The sequence below is a fragment of the Filicampus tigris genome, chromosome 7, assembly GCF_054856515.1.
Source record: "Filicampus tigris isolate MCC_2025a chromosome 7, RoL_Ftig_1.0, whole genome shotgun sequence".
Taxonomy (NCBI): Eukaryota; Metazoa; Chordata; class Actinopteri; order Syngnathiformes; family Syngnathidae; genus Filicampus; species Filicampus tigris.
The window spans coordinates 24,639,092-24,657,463 of record NC_141223.1 but is presented as its reverse complement, the minus strand read 5'-3'; the positions used below and the strand labels follow the sequence as shown (position 1 = coordinate 24,657,463).

The 18,372-nt window shown below is 40.7% G+C and overlaps 1 protein-coding gene across 3 annotated transcripts in view; it reads left to right on the top strand.

Moving 5' to 3' along the window:
- Window positions 1-18,372, top strand: part of nlrx1 (NLR family member X1) — a 20,494-nt gene extending 2,122 nt beyond the window's left edge. For 2 of the 3 annotated variants that reach the window (XM_086036797.1, XM_086036796.1), the window contains exons 3-12: window positions 1,405-1,517; window positions 1,856-2,246; window positions 4,082-4,313; window positions 5,567-6,734; window positions 8,402-8,585; window positions 9,696-9,791; window positions 11,023-11,109; window positions 11,805-12,056; window positions 12,585-12,795; window positions 16,339-18,372. In XM_086036797.1, the coding sequence (XP_085892923.1) occupies window positions 1,405-1,517; window positions 1,856-2,246; window positions 4,082-4,313; window positions 5,567-6,734; window positions 8,402-8,585; window positions 9,696-9,791; window positions 11,023-11,109; window positions 11,805-12,056; window positions 12,585-12,795; window positions 16,339-16,476 (2,872 nt within the window). In that variant the 3' untranslated portion in view covers window positions 16,477-18,372. Of the gene's footprint in view, window positions 1-1,404; window positions 1,518-1,836; window positions 2,247-4,081; window positions 4,314-5,566; window positions 6,735-8,401; window positions 8,586-9,695; window positions 9,792-11,022; window positions 11,110-11,804; window positions 12,057-12,584; window positions 12,796-16,338 lie in introns of all 3 variants that reach the window. The other variant, XM_086036798.1, reaches the window with a different exon arrangement.

Genomic DNA, 18,372 nt, shown 5'->3' with positions numbered 1-18,372 from the left:
TTTAGTGTTGTATTATTTTGCTTATCGTTGAGTTGTGGAACTCGAGTTCCACAGAGAGGAGAAGGATCCTTCTCGTCACTGACAAACGAAACACTGACAAGACGTGAATTCTGGAAAGTTTGGAAACACTTAATTGGATTAGTAGTCATAGTCAGGTGCTAAATTGTACATATTGAAATAAAAGTAATTATTATTAAAACTTAAATAAAATTAACTCACCCTTTGTTTTTGCTTGACAGAGGTGTACACAGATGTGAGCTGAAGGAAAGCACATCCATCCATCCATTTTTTACCCAAAATTGTGTTAGTTTTAACCCACCTGTTTTTAGAGTGTATGCTGTAAGTGTACAGACCTGTCTGACTTTACCAGAACTGCAAGCGTGTAAACTATGTGACAGCTGTCTTGAAGTCGATGTTTTAAGTGCGTGTGAATGAATTAATCTGGTTTACGTGGGAGTTAGCTGAAGTGCTGGTAATGATAGTGTATAAAGGGCCATGGTATGCATTATATGAATGACGATTCTCATGATTATGGGGAAAAAAATGAGCATGTTCTTGAAGAGCAGCATTGAAGAGTTTTTTGTTCAAATAAAGGGTGATAATTTGGTGAGCTCTCTTAAATCCCCTAGTCAATGCCTCAGGTATGTTAATATACCTGTTTCAACCTGCAAGAAGGACATTGGCAGCTGTTTTCTGCTCTTAAAACTAAATTATGTGAAGCAGGCACTTGCACAGACATTTATGGGTCAGATGCTCAAGCCCCAAAACAGGACACTCAAAATTATGAAAAACTGGAAATGGTCTTTCACTTGCCTGTTGAGACACTCAAATCGCTTCATACTCATTTCACATTCACCACTCTACTGCTGAACCATGCTGGCCCCATGCTAAGACTAGTAGTCCTTTCTGTTAAAACAATCCATACAGTCAACAAATCTATTTACAAAGGAGATGAAGGCAAGATGCAGTGCATATAAGTCTACACACCCCTGTTCAAACGGCGGGGGCTTGTGTTCAACTGCAGATCAATCAGCAAGGGGCACAATTCTCACAAGAACTCAAGTAAATGGCCACCTGATATATAAAACACATTTGGGCGGAATTGATGACAGAGAGAGTTAAAAAAAACAACAGCACTTAAGTATTGAGGAATATGAAGCAAAAAATAATGGGGCTTGAGGCAAAGGGCATGTTTTTTCTCATCCAGCGCAAAAAGGCTGGTGCTAGAGTGTCTATCTGTGCATGTGCCTGATGTGAAGCACAATCATACTGAATCAGACTTACTGTCAACAACATGATGTGTCAGGCCATCAAAGTGAGCTTTTGAGTTGCGGGAGTGGAGCATCATGTGAACAATAATTTCCTGCTGGACGGACCAGAATGATCAGGCTGTGTTTTTCTCAGACACTTGAGTCACCTTTTCGTATTTCGGAAGTGGCAGAGGAGAGCGGATGTTTGCCTCTACCCAGGTGTTGGATTTTACTGCAGGAAGGTCTGCTCCACTGCAGTAGAACCAGGTGAACAGCTCATTCGTTTTCTTTTTTTTTTTGGCCAAAGATGTGTTAATTAGCCATTAACAGACTAATGCTCAGTTTTGACACTCAGATGGATTTTAACATGTTTACTTTCAACTAGATTGCATTATATCGAAAGGGTTTATCTCATAACTATTTATTTGAGCAAATGAAGTTAAGCATGGCTGGTTTGAATTAAATCCAGTAGATCAAAGTCATTATTCCCCTGCTTACTCGTGTATCTCTCAGCTGAAATTATTTGTCAGATTAGGGTGGAAATGAGGAGATATGTTTAAACACCGAATGCTTTTTTTTTTAACAGCCCCATTGACTTTTTGCAGATGTCACTGAAATCCACAAGAGGAAGCTGTTCCTCTGGTTCAGCCATCTTCCCCAGGAAGAGAAGCAGTTTGGAGGCTACTTTAGCCCAGAGACAATGCATGTGGACCCTCTGATTCTGGAGAGGAAGCCAGAGGAGAGAGCAGGACTCCTCAGCTCCCCGCTGAAGATCCAGGCTTCCTCCGGCCCTTCTGTGGCTGTAGAGCAGCTTTTCGAAATGAAGGAAGACCGGCGCGAGGAGCGAGGATTAAACGTGCTTCTGTACGGGGCGATCGGAACAGGTAAAAGCACAGTTGTCCGAAAGCTGGTGCTGGATTGGTGTGCTGGGACCACGTTGACTGACTTCAAACTGCTGATTCCCTTCTCGTGTGAGGACCTTGGCGAGCTAACCAAGTAAGACATTTTTGTATATTCTCTCTGGGTATAAGTCCAAAAGCATGTGCTCTAAGTTAGGTTCTGAGAGGACACTACTTGTCCACAAATGTGAGCACAAATGCTTGTCCGTCTTGTATGTGGCAACCCTGTGATGAACTAACTGGTGACCAGTCTTGAAGTTACCCGGCCTTTCACTCTGAAACAGGCGTCCCCAACCTTTTTGAAACTGAGACTTCCTGGGTATTGATCAATTTGAAGGGCTATCCGTTTGATGCACACCTCTGAAGTAACACATTTGCTCCAGTTACTTTTAGTAGCATGGTTATTGTGTGTTGCTATTAATAATTCATGAGATTCAATTATGTGAAAACAAAAATCATGAATCACTTTCTCACAGCAATTAAGGAACCGATCAATCCCTAAATCTCAGCCAGTGTTTACATTTTCAAATGATCACTTCTACAGCATTCTTAGAAAATCACAGGACCCCATCATCGGTGAGATATGTTTTAAACAAGCCCGCTGGCTACTCGTGCTCCTCGGGTGTTCTACCTGGTTGGTGACCCATGCTCGAGACAGTCATTTTCTGTGTCCTCTCTGACCTTGGAACACATGAGCAATACAGAATGTGGGTCTATATATTGTCATAGAATAATTACAATTGCTTGGCTAAGATCACACTACAAGGAATGAAACTAAAGCAGTGCCAGGCAGATGGGCTTGAAGGAATATTTATAGTCAAGTTTGCCTCAAAAAACACCCGCACACGAGTATTTTGTGGTAAACAGTATTTAGTACCAGTCTCAGGTACAAGGTCATACGTTATAAAACATTTTCAAAAGCTGAAAAAAAAAAGAAAATGTGGCAATACTTTACCTTTGACCTTTAGAGGTTTCAAGAAACGATTCAACTTGAATTTACCAATTCAACAAGAATTTTTAGATTTAGGCAAGGACATTTTTGCATGAAATCTTTAGTTGCTGCAGATTCAGCACTGTAATGTTGCAAAATATCCACCTACTGTATACATCTAATTTGAGCTACGCTGGTTCTTATTTGCTGTCCTGGTCTCATCTCCTCTTTTAGAGAAGCACTCACGACCTGCTTGCCAGTTTGAGACTTGAGCAAATAAGCATGTGGGATTATGATTATTCCACGGGAAAATTCCAAAGTCAGATTATTATCCAATATGAATTTCCTGAATGATAATGGGTAACTCAAATAACATTGTTCAGACCTCTATGGGTTGCATTTTTAAATTAAAGACCCTGCTCAACTTAGTAGTAGTAATTGATTTCTTTGCACTCAGTAATGACTCTTTTCTTGTCTCTTATTGGCATTTTACTACTACAAGAGCTGGCAGGAAGAAATGAATTTGAAAAACGTTTTTTTTTACTTGAAAAATAAACATATTAATTGTGGGAAGGGAATACTCATCAATAAACAACAATCAATTAATTCTGGCGGTAATCAGAACCATTTGTGTTGTTGTCCATGCAGGCCATTCCTGTGTTTTAGTCAATACAACACAGCTTGGATATGTCATTTCAAAACAAAAGCCTACACCCAGACTTCTTAGGTTACGGCATTTATGTACCTCTTTTCTACCTTCGAAGTCACCTCATTCAACCCTTCAAACACTGAGTAATGATGATTACACATGTTGACATGGATGGAAAGTGAACAACTTATTCACACACCAATGACGCAGTGTCAGGAATAGTTGTTTCCGTATCTTGCTCAAGGGTACTTGAGAACAACAAGAGAATTGAGAATGCTCAGTTGAAGAGACTGTGCCAAGCAATTTTCCGCTAACTGTTTTGATTTTGTTATTTGTGATTTATTTTGACCAGGGTGGCGTCTTTGAGAGACCTAGTCAGTAGGAAGTACCTCCACTTGAAAAAAAATCCTCTACTGAGTGGGGAGGGCAACCAGGCCAAAGATGTTCTCTTCTTATTCAATGGGATGGAAAAGATGAAGCTTGACTTCCGGATTGGCTCCACAGAGCTTTGCAGTGACCCCAATGAGTCGCTGCCCGCTGGTGCAGTTGTGGTCAACCTTCTTCGCAAGTACCTTCTCCCTGAGGTAAAACAGCATGGACAATGGGCATGCTCGATTAGGGGACAAAATATTTAAAAAAAGATTATTTTGGTCATAATTGAAATCACGATTATTCAAACTATCATTTATTTTTGAGTACAAAACAAGAAAATGTTTACATTTTACATTTCTTGTAACACTATAATTACGTAAGTTCCTTTTGGACCAAACAAAATGTATATAATTAGATACTATAAAATAAAAAAAAGGTGCAAATGTATTAATTCAAGTATGATTTCCTTGTATAAACAAACTTAGTGCGTTGGATATAAATGCATATTAATAATAATTTTTGCACAGTCCTAATGGAAAATGGAACAGAACAACCAAGATGCAACTTGCTTAAAAATTGGACTTCAACTTCTGTGGGATTATGTTTCTATTCATTATCTCAAATGTACAGAGTAATTCATATTGAGTGATCAAATGAGAATTCAGTGGATGAATTTGAATTTGAATTGGCTCCACCCCACAGGATGTTGAATTGAAAAACACAACGAAACTCAAATTCAAAAATAATTAAATAATAATTGACTAAAAATGTAAAAGTATATATTTTTTTCCTGAATCTGAATGTGTGCACACCCAGGCCCACCCAGGGCCGGAGCGCCCCTGCACTGGCAACGTAACCCGAATTTCCGCGTAAATCTGAATTTTAGGGGAAGTCATATTTTTTTTTCAGATTATGTTCTATGCAGGCCTACTAGTTGAGATACGCCATTCTGATAACTATTGTGTTTGTGAAATAAAAGTTAATACACCCACTTTTAGCCATCTCAAGGGGCGGCCATTTTGTGACTTCTGTCGATGAAAAGTTTCTCAGGGCGCAGGTAACCGCTAATCACGGCTCAACTGTTTTCTGAAGGTGATCTGTGATTGGCCGATACCTGAGCCCTGGGTAGTTGTGATGTCATCTTCCGTCAACAGAAGTGACAAAATGGCTGCCCCCTGAGCTAGCTAAAAATGGGTGGATTTCTCATACTATATTCCACAAATGCAATATTAATCAGAATGGCTTATCTCAACTAGGGGGCCTGCATAGAACATATTCTCGAAAAAAATATGTTCGGGTCGACTTCCACTTTAACGCTTTAATACCCCCTCATTCTCAAAATAAATATCCGTTGTTCGTCGGGTTAGTTGAAAGGTGCAGCATAAATCTGAGTTATCGGTAGTATCAGTAGCAGTGATGTAAAAGGTTGCGATGTTTGATCATGTGTTTGTTGCATGTTTCTCAGGCCAGTGTTTTAGTGACCACCAGACTGTCTGCCTTGGATCGCATCCCTGCGAAATATGTGAGTCGCTACGCCCAGATTTGCGGCTTCAACGACCCAAACCGTCAGCGTGCCTACTTCACCAGCCGCCTCCTGCAGCAAAGTGGGGAACTTGTACAGGCGCCTGACGCTCAGGCTCTCGTCGAGCTGCTCTACCTCAATCTCCAGAGGGAGAGCCAGCTGGCCGCAGCCTGCTTTCTGCCTTCTTACTGCTGGCTCACATGTGCCACCTTGCACTTCCTGCATTTCACCGACGCCGCGGCGCCCATCCGCACGCTGACTGGCATTTACACCAGTTTCCTCCGGCTCAACTTTGGGGGGGAGGTACTGGGCAAAGCTACTGCGGCGAGTGCACCCAGGCAGGATCTCCACAGTTCTTTGATGTTGTACGTCGTCCGCACAGTAGGCAAACTGGCTTACGAAGGCGTGACATACAAACGCACCTCATTCTCGGAGGAGGAGCTGGAGCAGTGGATCGGAGGAAAGACCAAGACGGATGAGGAGTTGCGTCAGCTGGCTGTTTTCAGAACTGATGTGCTGGACTTTTTTCTGGCTCCCTGTGTTGAAAGTTGCAAGCATTTACCCACAGAGTTGTGCGAGCATGACGAGAGGCGATATGTATTTGCTGTTCCGGCCATGCAGGAGTACCTGGCGGCACTCTACGTGGTCCTAGGGGAGAATAAATCCGCTCTGGAGAAGCTGACCAAGCAAGTGTCCGTGGCCATCGGTCAGGCGACCGAAGACGTCAGTGCCATCGTCAACATCTTTTCCAAGTTCATCCCGCTCAGAATCTTTGCCGTCTTCAATTTGCTCAAGCTTTTCCCAAAGCTTTACGACAAAATCAGTACTCGAAACAAGGGCAACATTGCGAGGACCATGGCGGCCGAGCTCTTCCGCCAGGAAGATAGCTACAATGAGGATGTTCTGGATCAAGTCGAGCAAGGCCTCTTGGGAGTGCATGGGCCACCATCAAAACAACAGCTTGAGGGTCAGCCTTTTGAACTGTACCCCATCTTCATGGGCGGTCTCTTGCATTATGGCAACCGAGTCCTTCTTCAGCAACTTGGATGTAACATCCAGAGTGCCACCGTGGCCCAGATCACACGAGCTCTTCGGAAATACCTTGTTCGAGGTGACACCTTTCCGACATTCTGTGCTAACTACCACGCTTCACTTTTAGCTTGTATTTTCATTGGCTGAGTATTTCAAGTATGCAACAGTGGCCTAATATTTGTGTTTCTTCCGCTGGCACAACCCCCTTCGGGACTCATGTTTTGAAGGCTAAATCCAGAGCTGGGCAGTCCGTCCCGGGGCCGGACCGGTCGGACCCTCCGGCCCGGCTGGATGCCCATTTTTGTGGCCGGGGTTGGGGGGATTGGGGGTGACAATTTTTTTAAAATGGTTGGACTAAGCATGGCCGTAAGTGGATTTTAGTCCGGCCCACTAATCGGCCCTCATGCGTGCGACGTGCTCGCTAGGCGGCAAAATGTAATCTCAGCCTACTCTGTGAAAGGCTTCTTTTTAGGCTTCTTTCTACTCCCTCGTCGGCGCGAGCGACAACTGCTGCATTGATTCAGGTGACCTACACATTGTTGGCTACAGGTCTGCCACACATGCCACGCACACATCAGCAATTGTTGCTGCTCTGATCAGTCCATTATGTCACATGTTGCGATGACATACAGTTTCCCACACGGAGAGGATTGAGTGGATGCAGCACAAAGCTCGTTGCTGCTACAAAAGCAAACTAGTTTGGCAATAAAATTAAATGCATAGTCTAGTCATCTCGGTCCCTTTATGGTTGTAGCAGGCACGATATCCATTGTTATCGCTGTCTTTTTGAAGCGACGCCCCCCGAAACTCAACTGCTTCAAAACAACTTGTGTCCAGAAGTATATTAATCTGCACGCAGCACTCAAGTATGACGCTGGCACATCAAGGTGGAATACATGCACTTCTTTTGGCGTCTTTTCTACTTCCGGAAATATGCCATAGCAAACCTGCTATGTATAGTGGTTTGCTGGTATGCTTTAATTTTGAAGGCTGTGAACGAAGGGAAGTGTGAAAAATAAATAAGTAACTTGTTGACTGCGACTTCTGGCCGTCTGTTGGACCCAAATAATTATACAATACGACAAAACCAACCCCGGGGCTCACAATGGAAGTAATCCCACGCAGTTGGGTAAGTAGTAAAGTACTAGTGCCACATTTTGAAGCGTGTTGTCGGCGGGTTCGAATAGTAAATTAGCCAGCTAATGATCCTTAAAAAGCTTCTGCCGTTAGCATCCCTCCCACGGCGGCGTCAATCACGGACACTTTTTTTTTTGTCGGACCGGAGGGCAGAACGGGGCGGGGGCCGACAATGTTTATGAATAAGGGCGGGGGGTCGCGTCGGAAGGCTACCCAGGTCAAGGGTGGAGGGTCGCGGCCGGACCGGCAAAAAAGGGTCAAATGCCCAGCTCTGGCTAAATCTGTACGTTGAAGCATTTAACAGCAACTTGACAAGATTTCCCATCAATGACAGTCTGTGAAATTGCTGCGTCTGGTCGAAATGGCCACTTGATATTGACCACTATGCACATTATTACACACACTGTTATGATGTTTTGGGGGGTTTTTTTGCCAGCGATTTGAATACACACAAATTAACCATCACTATTGGTAATAAGTAGTCACACTTTAAGAAAAAAAGTTATTTAGGGAGAAAGAATTACAAAAATGTGCCTTTTAAGCAGGAAGACTCATCTATAAACTTGAGATATGGTTTAACTAACATATTTTTGTTGCTTTTCATGCTAGAAATCAACAAGCCGCAGCCACCAGAGGAGTTGATGGATCTGTTGGTCCTTCTGTATGAGTTTCAAAATCCCCGACTAACAGCAGAGGTCCTGGCCTCAATCAGAACCATCCGCCTCCACAACATACGCATGACCTCACTTAAATGCTTTGTGTTGAGCTCGGTGCTCTCTTGCGCACCTCCAAGGTAAGCCGGGGATTGTTTTTACTGCCAACTACATTGTGTTCCAAAAGCTCAGGCGGATGCCATTTTTGTTCATTTTCCTTCACTCCATGAAATTTACATGGAGTGAGGTAACGGTTACATTAAACGAGGTATCAGTGTGAAGCGCTTTGAGTGGCAGCCCATTTGTGACTTTAATTTTAGCACATAGGTCATTTTACGCAGAATTAAGTCTCAATACAATCTGTAGAATGGCACCAAATGTGTGTGTGTGTGTGTGTGCGTGTGTGTGTGTGGGTGTCAGTGTATGCGCCCAAGTAAACTAGAGTAGAACAACTGAATGTGCAACCTCGGTCGCACTACTAAAACTGTAAGGGATGTGGGAATGGTGTGGTGTCCTGTTTCTAGATAAAATGGGGTGGAAATGAATGTAGAATGAATGAGTGTCGAAAGGTAATGTGCGCAGTGTGTGCGCCTGAGAGGGTGAGAGCAGTGCACATTTGCTTACACGTGCAGCTTAGAGGGAACGTTGCTCCCGGTGCTTGGATGGGTGTTCTCTGGCTATTAAGGCATCCTCCCATATTCTTAACACATGCATGTTTTCTTGTGAATGGTTGTTGGTTTATGTGGCTGCCCTGCGATTGGCTGGCAACCGGTCCATACAGGACAAAACATTCCAATCACTAGGCACCCCTCAGTAAGATATTGTACATTGAAAAAAATGCTGGTTGAATTTGACTCAATTTTATTTTGGTGGTGGTTGCACAAAATTAAATCACCTGTATCCAGATACATTTTCAAAGTAGATATATAGTCTGCTTAAAAAATCTATCTGGATTCAGATGAATTTATTTCATACAACCACTTGCTGAAATCAAATTTAGTAAATGATGCAGAGGATTTTTTTCAGTATAGAGTGCAGTCCAGCACAAATGCCAACTACCATCAAAACAATAAACAATGTAACTATTTCTTCCAATTAAAGTGACGATTATTATCTATAATGTTTATTTTTTATTTTTTTATTTTTTTAAGATTTTTGCAGGTGGGCTAAGTGTTGAGACTGTTGACTGTATGAGAGATGGGCATAGAATAATACATTTTAAAAGAATTGCCATTGGTGTCTTGTCGTAGTTATCAACTGGAAGAGTTGGACCTCTCCTCCTGTCTCCTGACTCGAGAAATGCTTTGCACGCTGTCGCCTGCCTTTAGACACACTCGGAACCTCAAGTGAGAGAAACTCAGGAACTTGTCCATTTTTCTGTTCTTTGCAGTGAAGATCTCGATGCATTTAGCAGACCGGCAATGTTTTTATTTGTATTAATTTAAGTGTTCTGTTATGTGCACTAACTAATAATTAACTCATATTTTGTTCATCATCTGTTTCTTCATGTTGATTAGGGATGGACCGATTGTCGTCCGGGCCGATTATCGTCCGGGCCGATTATCGGCGCCGATATTCTGCATTTTGACGAATATCGGCATCAGCCTTTTTAAAAAATCTGATGGCCAATAATGAATCAATTTAAAACTGTGTTGAAATCAAAGATACTGTATGTGAAAGTTTATCATTTCTGTCATTTTGAAATTTTGGAGGGCTTTATTTACTGTCGAAAATTATATGGAGCTATTGTTTAAGTTTCCATTGAACTTTTGAAGATATGCTGACGACCATGGGTGCTCCCTGAAATTTTTGTTAGAATTGTATAACAAAGATGTATATTGTCAAAATTTTAGTAATAATAATAAAAAAATCGACATTATGCAAATATGAAAATTTGTTCAATCAACATATGCTCAAAGACATTTCAACAAAGTTAAGAGTTAAAATTCTTTTTAGATTTTGATGCCAATATTTTCCTTTCTACTGAAAATGAATATCCTCTCTAAATATCTGTTATCGGCCTCCTTGACTACTAATAATCGGCATCGGTAAAACATAGCTCAAACTGAAAAAAAAAAACATATCGGTCTATCTCTAATGTTAATCTCAGTAACCCAGATGATGGTCTTGAAAAAAAAAAAAATTTGCCAAGATTTTAAAATTAAAAGTAAAGTACGAACTATAAATTTATAAATAAATGTTGTTCGTGACATCAGTAGTACTATGTAGATACTTGACCTTGAATTCTAATAAAGATCCATACTAATTATTCAGTGACTTGGCCAAACAATATTCAGCCAGTCACTCTGAAAGCTCACATTTACTGTTACACTGTGTTACATGACGTGGAACTGCTAAGAACTAAAATAAAGACAGACAAAGCCATTGTTGATATGGATCGCTGTTCTTTGTTTGTAGTGTAGCAACCTGACTGTCCTTATTTTTGAACAATAACAATGCAGAACATGAGCATTATCTGGGTTACTAGTTGACTTGTGAAGTCCCTCGCGTACCAGTCAGCATGGATATGTTGTGTTTGTTGTGATGTATGCCCCTGCCTGTCTCTGTTGTCCTCAGTCTGCAGTTTAATAGCCTTGGCCCTGACTCCTGCATCTTCCTGAGAGATCTGCTACTGGACTCCAAAAGTTGTGTTAGAGTGCTACAGTAAGACAAACCTTGAACAACATTTCTTTGTCTCTTCAAGTAGTATCAATCAATCAATCACATTTTATTTATATAGCACTTTTCATACATAAAAATGCAACTCAAAGTGCTTTAAAACATTCAAAGCAAAACATAGTATGTCAAGTCCCTTAATCCATCAATCAATCATGGGGAAATATGTACATGCAGTCATTTGTCAACTTGTATTTGTGTGTGCATTTTTGCAACGGGAAACGGCAGCAAATGCTAAATGAAGCATGTTTTTCAGAAGTAAATCTATATTTCAAGTAAGAAATGTACTCAAGACTGACTGTAATTACATTTTGGGGTGGCGGAAGGTAAAGGTGAAGGTGGCAGATCTTTAGCCACTAAGGCAAACCTTTCAAACATCAGAGTTAGTGAGTACTGCAGTAGCAATGGCTGCAAGCTGGTTCACGGGAAGATTTTGAAGCCATATTCAGCAGAGTCAAGTCAGCATATTTGTATTTTTCAGCATGTTGGATTTTATCAATCAGGCTTTCATATGGTGGACTTTTTTCCCAACTGCGCACTATTTACCTAAAATTGCTTCTATATTCAATATCGGACAGGGGCCATAATCTGTCACCATCACATCAGTGTCTTCATTTCATGTCCCCGTGCGCATGAATTAAAAAAGCATAAATGTCTGACTCTCTCGCTGTCTGCACTTCCAGACTGTGTGACAACCCACTGCTAGACTCTGGAGCCTGCCTTCTTCTGGAGGCCCTTCCGCAGAACCAGTCCCTGAGGCATCTATCCCTGATGCACACCGGACTAGGGGACCAAGGGGCCCGCCAGCTGGCCGAGAGGCTTCAGCAGCACGTTGGACTCCAGGAGCTCAACGTTGCCTATAACAACATCGGAGACAATGCAGCTCTGGCCCTCGTGGATGTGTGTAGGGAACATCCCAGCATTCACACTCTGCAGTAAGAGGGACAATTCTGCTAGTTCAAGCAATCATAACAAACCATTACCATCACTAACCATCGCGCTTTACATATTTGCGATAATTTACAAAAATGGCTGTATTTTTGAAATTGTTTTAGTTTGTATAGTAGCAATTCTAAAGTAACCCACACTCCAAAAACAATTGGGTCAAAAATAATCCACTATGGGTCAAAAAGGGACTGACAACTTTTTGGTTTGTCCAATTAAACCAAAAAGCTAGGTCAGATGAATAACCCACAAAACAACCTATTTTTTTTTTGTTCCAAAACTACACGTTTTGGAGGATTTGTACAAAATAACCCAATGGTGTGGGCTGTTTTGAGAGTGATTCTTTTTTACCCATAGTGGGTTATTTTTGACCCAACCGTCTTTAGAGTACAGCTATTCTAAACAAATGGATCCACAGATATTGCACTGATCAAGTTGGGTCAAAATATGATGAAAAGCCTTTGTTGTTTTTTTTTGTTGTTGTTGTTGTTCAAACCTTTTTTTGTCTGTTTGTGTAGTTTGTACCTAAACCCTCTGAGCGACGTTGGCAAGCAGTCCCTGTACGTCCGAGGCATTCCCAAGAGCCACAACGGCAGTGGGCGGCGAGTGAGGGTGCTGGCCGCGGTCACTGAGGGTTCTGACCTCTCCGAGGACTGGCACCCCATCCTCAGTGTGATTCGTGAGAATGCTTCCTCCTGGGACAGGGAGCGAGTTAAACAGCAGCTCAAGGTAAACTCTTTCTAAATATACAAGCAATTGTGGATAAACCGGCTTTTCCCAGTCATTGGACTTTTCTTTTGGTATCCCCTGTGCCCCGTGGTGAGACTAATATTTTCTATTCCCCAATCCACGTCCAGTTCCTGCTCTCACCTACAAAACACACGGAGAAAAATATCCAGATGTCAGTAGGTCATTCCTGGAATAGATGCAGCAGAGTGTCAGTTTTACAGTAGTTGTAGTCAACACAACTCATCAAGTTGTTATGTGACATACAGCAGGGGTGACCTCACTTTATTTAAAATTTACCTACTGTAAAAACATATACAGTATGTATTTGTGAATATATATATATATATATATTTATTTATATTTTATTTATTTAAGAAGGGACAGTGCATTTTGATGAACATTAGCATGTAAATATGATAGCCGTTGTCGAGTTTCTATCTGTAGTCCCTCAGTAGGTTAAGTGAATCTTAAGTGAAAAGACAGTAAAAATGATTTTTAAAAATACTTGAAAATGTAGTATTCTTTACATGAAAATATACAAGTTGGTGTGACTTGCATAGCTGCAATCAAACTCCGTACTCTTTTTGTCCTGACCTTATTCTGATGACTTGCAGTGAATGACAGAATGAAGCATACCGCCAAATGATCATCAGTCATGTTAGCATAGAATTTGGATGTAATCACCTTTATTTGGGAAACAGCCGGCTCATACAAATAAAGTGAAGTCGAAGAATACAGTCAACAACTAGCACATTTCCTCCTCATGTGTCCTTTGTGAGTAAGTTCCATGAGCCCTGGACTTGACCTCACTGCCATTGTTAAGCTCTCATGAATCATTCCAGATGAGTTCAGATGAAACAGTGTTGCAATTGTTGATGCAAGTAAATCAACGTCGGTTTCTTCCCGAAAAGGGTGGCATGCGATTGTAGCGACTGGCTCCAATAAAGCAACTGGGATTTTAGCTTTTTGTCTCTTTCCTTCCCAGCTCGCTGTTATTCCAGTTTTTGCTATCCATCGGTAAAGTTATTATGTTAACATGCACAAATATGACAGTGGCTCAGATGACCTATCTTCACCTCGGTGTACAAGCTTCCATAACACTTCAAGGATCTTAGTTTATTCTATTTTTATTGGGTTTAATTTGTTGCTTTATTTTTAAAGGCATTGACGCTATGAATCTTGAAATAAGCAAGTAGAAAATTTAGGGGCGCACACTGTAAGTCAACTAGCAAAGTAAATATTCATTACAGTGATTTTCACGGTATTGCTGATAAATGGAGTGACGTAAGGAGCTGAAGTTTGTGAGCAATAAAAAACATAATCAGAAATAGTCATTTTAAAACAATGTGAATGTTCTAGTTGCACAGGGGCGAATAGATTAAAAAAAATTACTTGCACGATTTTAAGATTGTAAATACAGTGGACGCCCACTATTCGTGCAGGATCATCACCACACCTGCCCACAAATATTGAAAATCTGCATATAATTGACGCCCATTGAAATGCACTGGCAAAAATAAGAAATATATTTTGAAACTCCCCCCAAATTCTTTAAGAAACACTGATAAACATTCATTGTGCTTTTTCCACGAACAACAGGGAGAAAATGGGGGCGAGGGCCCAAATCTCCCCAAAACACTAACAAACAATAAATAGAAAAAGAAAAAAAACTCAAAATGTGTGAATCTGCTGGTGCCGAACCGTGACTAAGCGGGGGGTGCACTGTAGTCTCAAATCTCAAAATAGCTTATTGAGTTATACCTTGTGTATGACATGCACTATATAAATTTAGCTGCCTTGCCTCCAGATATGCTGCCCTAAAATTATGGCATTCACGAAATATGTAGGATCTTAAGAACAGACAGTGTAATGACAGCGTCTAGTGGCCGTCCAAAATAATTACACTTAATAACGTACATGGAAAACCGACATACAATTTATCAGAGCTGGGCATCGCCTAACCACCACCGCGTTCCGTCCTGCATATTTAATCGACCATGTGGTTCCGGTCCATCCCTCGTCTGTGACAGCCAATCGGCGTCGAGAACGTAATCCTAACGTCACACGCAGGCGCCGCACGAGCAGACACGCCGCCAAACAAAGAAAAAATATGAAAACAATAGACACGCACCGACGCACGGCGTGGTGATCGGTGAAATAAAAACAATATGGGGCACATGTCATTCCGTCTGTGGGGCCGCAAGGTACACAACACAGTATTATGTTTTATGTTTCACTTACTCGGCCGCGTGTCAGGAGTGCGGCACCTGCGTGTGACGTAGTACAGGTCAAGTCCGTTCTCGATCGTTTGGCCGGACTCGGACCGACTGGGACCACGTGGGTCCATTAAATATGCAGACGGGGAATAGGTGATGCCCAGCTCTGCAATTTAACATCATTTCCACGCCCTCCCCACAGAAACTTTGTAAGGAGCAACAATTGTTAGATGATTGGAGCAAATAGCCAACGGGATAAGCACATAATAAGTTCAGTGAACAACTGCCTGGGCCAATGCTAATTGGCTAACATGGCTAACTGACGCACAACCATAGGACTAACAGCAGGGCACAGAACATGTACTTATTTTTCATCATTAAACAATGCTGGGAAGAACATCAATGAGGTACGTAATAAAGAATTACAAAGTAGCTAAGCTTTTATTTAGATTTACTACTGCGATCGCACAAAAATCACGAAACTAAATATCCGCAACAACACCAGACAAATATTACATATTTCTAACATTAGACATTAAATATCATATTGGAATGGAAGTGCACCTTTTTATTATCATTGTTTTTTTATAACCTTAAAGGCACTAGCAAATTGTCGCTGTCCTGTGAAAAACACTTATCTCCAATTTTGGAAACGATTTTAATTTTCACTTTAATGCGATGTCTGTAATGCGGAAACATGATTCATGTAAAAATAAGAAAATGAAAAAAAATGGAGATAAGTGTTTTTCACACAACAGCGACGAAATGTCCATAAAATGTGAAGAATGTTCCAAATTTTTAATGACCCTTGTACAACATGGCAGGGCAATTCTGGATCTTTTTTTTTAATAGCACATTATTAATATGAAATTACGATACATCTATTTACACTTAGCTTAGAGTTAAGAATTTTGAAATGATGCTTAAAAGAATGCCCGTTCAGTATTAAAGGTTTTATGATGGCAATAGATACTGAAACATGCTCATTCAATTTCCTAATAGGAAACTTGTTTAGATGTGTCTGACCATGGGCTGTGTTGGGCAAGTGTTGTGTAGCGCTGTAAAGTAGTCACTGATAGCTATACATCTAATCAAACAAACTAGTTCACCATTCCGTTCATATGCATTTGTAAATTCAAACCTGCACAGGAAGTCAACAATGTCATTGAGTCCTGCTGGAGCGGTCCAAAGTATTCAAACTTATTGCCTGTAGGCACCCTGTCACATGATCGTTAACAGAGTGATTACATTTGTGAGTTAAATATTGTTTGATAAGGTAATGTGACATGGTTTGTCATTATCAGTCACGCGGCCCTCTCCTGTGCAGGTGTTCCTCAGGGATCTGGAGTGGGGACGTCAACAGCAGCAGAGCCTCTGGAAAAAGCTTCACTTCCGAAGGGTGGAGAAAGGCATCCGTCAAACGCTGCACATGTTGGAGAAAGACACGCCGCCTCCATTTGCATGAGCTAAGTAACTGGAATACACTCAGTAATTCTACTTTTTAACATCCATGATGCATTTTGATAGTCACCACTAGGTGTGGTCCCCACAGATGGGCGTGCGTGTTTGTGTCATTCCTATTTGGTTATGACACACACATGCACACACCCAACTGGAGGACCACAGTGTGCAAATGCCACTCAAAAAATTCAAAGTAAAATGCGTGTGAGACAACACCCCTCCCACCCCCCTAAAAAAAAATCTGACATTTACTGTATATCACAGTGAAGGCTAATAAATTGCCCTTTCATAAGATGAACATGAATATTCCTAAAAGCATGAGCACATTTAGAAAAGGCTTAGATTCCAGAAGTGGATTTGCGAAATGATTCGCATCACAGCCTTTCCAAAAAATCAAAATACTGTATAGAATTAGCAGCTCAAAGCTGGCTAATTGTTGAGCGCTTTTGTCGGTTGAAGCGGGTTCGTAGATTACTGTATATCAGTACCAGGGTTATTATAGTTTTGGATTTTTCATTTTAGTTTAGTTTTTATTTCGTTTTGACTTTTTATTTCTAATTCAGTTAGTTTTAATTAGTTTTTAGAATCGATTTGTTCATTTTTATTAGTTTTAATTTTGGGGAAAATGGTTGGTTTTGGTTTAGTTTTTTAGAATTTGATGTATTTGTCAAGTGCGGCTCCTTTTTTTTTTTTTACAGTAACAAGTGTTATTTATTCAAATAAAGATACCATTTGAAAAATGTATTAACTTACTAACAATATACGAATAACCATAGACAAATAAAACATAACAGTCCACTTAAACTTAAGTGCATTAAGGCCAAGAAAAGTGCAGTGCGTTAATGCTTTTTCTAAAGTGAAAATGCAGATGAAACAAGCAACATGAAACATAAAATTTTTTGTCTCTTTTGTCCGAGACACAATCATAATCAAAATAATCCCAAATGGGGCTCCGTCGTTTTCTCCCAATTTTCGCCATTATAATGTTTTAGTTTTGTTTTAAACCCATCAGACCGAATTGTAATCGCGTTACGTCACTTCAGACGTCGAGGTGCCATACGGCTGTACAACTGTCGTAAAACAGTCAGCGCCGTGTTTCACATTTTAAATGATCACAAAAGCTTACAAAGACGAAAACGAATGGTACGATGGTCGTTCGTTTTAGTTAGTCTTGTGAGAAGACAATGTCGTTTTAGTTACCGGTAGTTATCGTTTTTCAAAAAACATTTTCGTTTTTATTTCGTAAAGGAAAATGTTTTTTTAATTGTAGTTTTCGTTATTTCGTTCGTTTTCATTTACGATAACAACCTTGATCCGTATTAATGTGTTCCTCGTGACAGCAGCAGGAAGTCAGTTGTGAGTCTGAGGAAGTGAAACATTTGGCTACACTGGGAAAAAAAAAAAAAAAAGATTTCAATGGTATGGAGACAGGAGTCACATGATCCAGTGTTAATTATTGTATCAACATATCGAGGCTGCTTTCTGCTCATACAAAATTAGCACTTCCTGGATGATGAAATCATTTTAAAGTGAAAGGGTTGTTGTGTAACTCAGCTAATGTTTGTTGCTAAAAGCAACAGCTATAGAATTTTCCTGAGTACTTTCTGTTAATAAATAATTTTAATCCTTGTCGGGATGCATCATCATGTGGATTAGCCACCACCTAGAGTGTTGCCTCTCTCCTTCGGTATTTTGGAGGACCACTGCACATTATGATTACACAAGTTTGTTTTCATTTGTTGATTTTATTGTTTGTTTGTGTGTTTGTTTGGTGACATTTTTTTATGTGTATTTACTGCCAACATATTTCTGTCAAGGATGTTTGTACTTGTAAAACATTAATTAACAATGGTGCAATGCTGCCTTATTTATTTGTAATTCATTTCTTTTCAGTACAGGA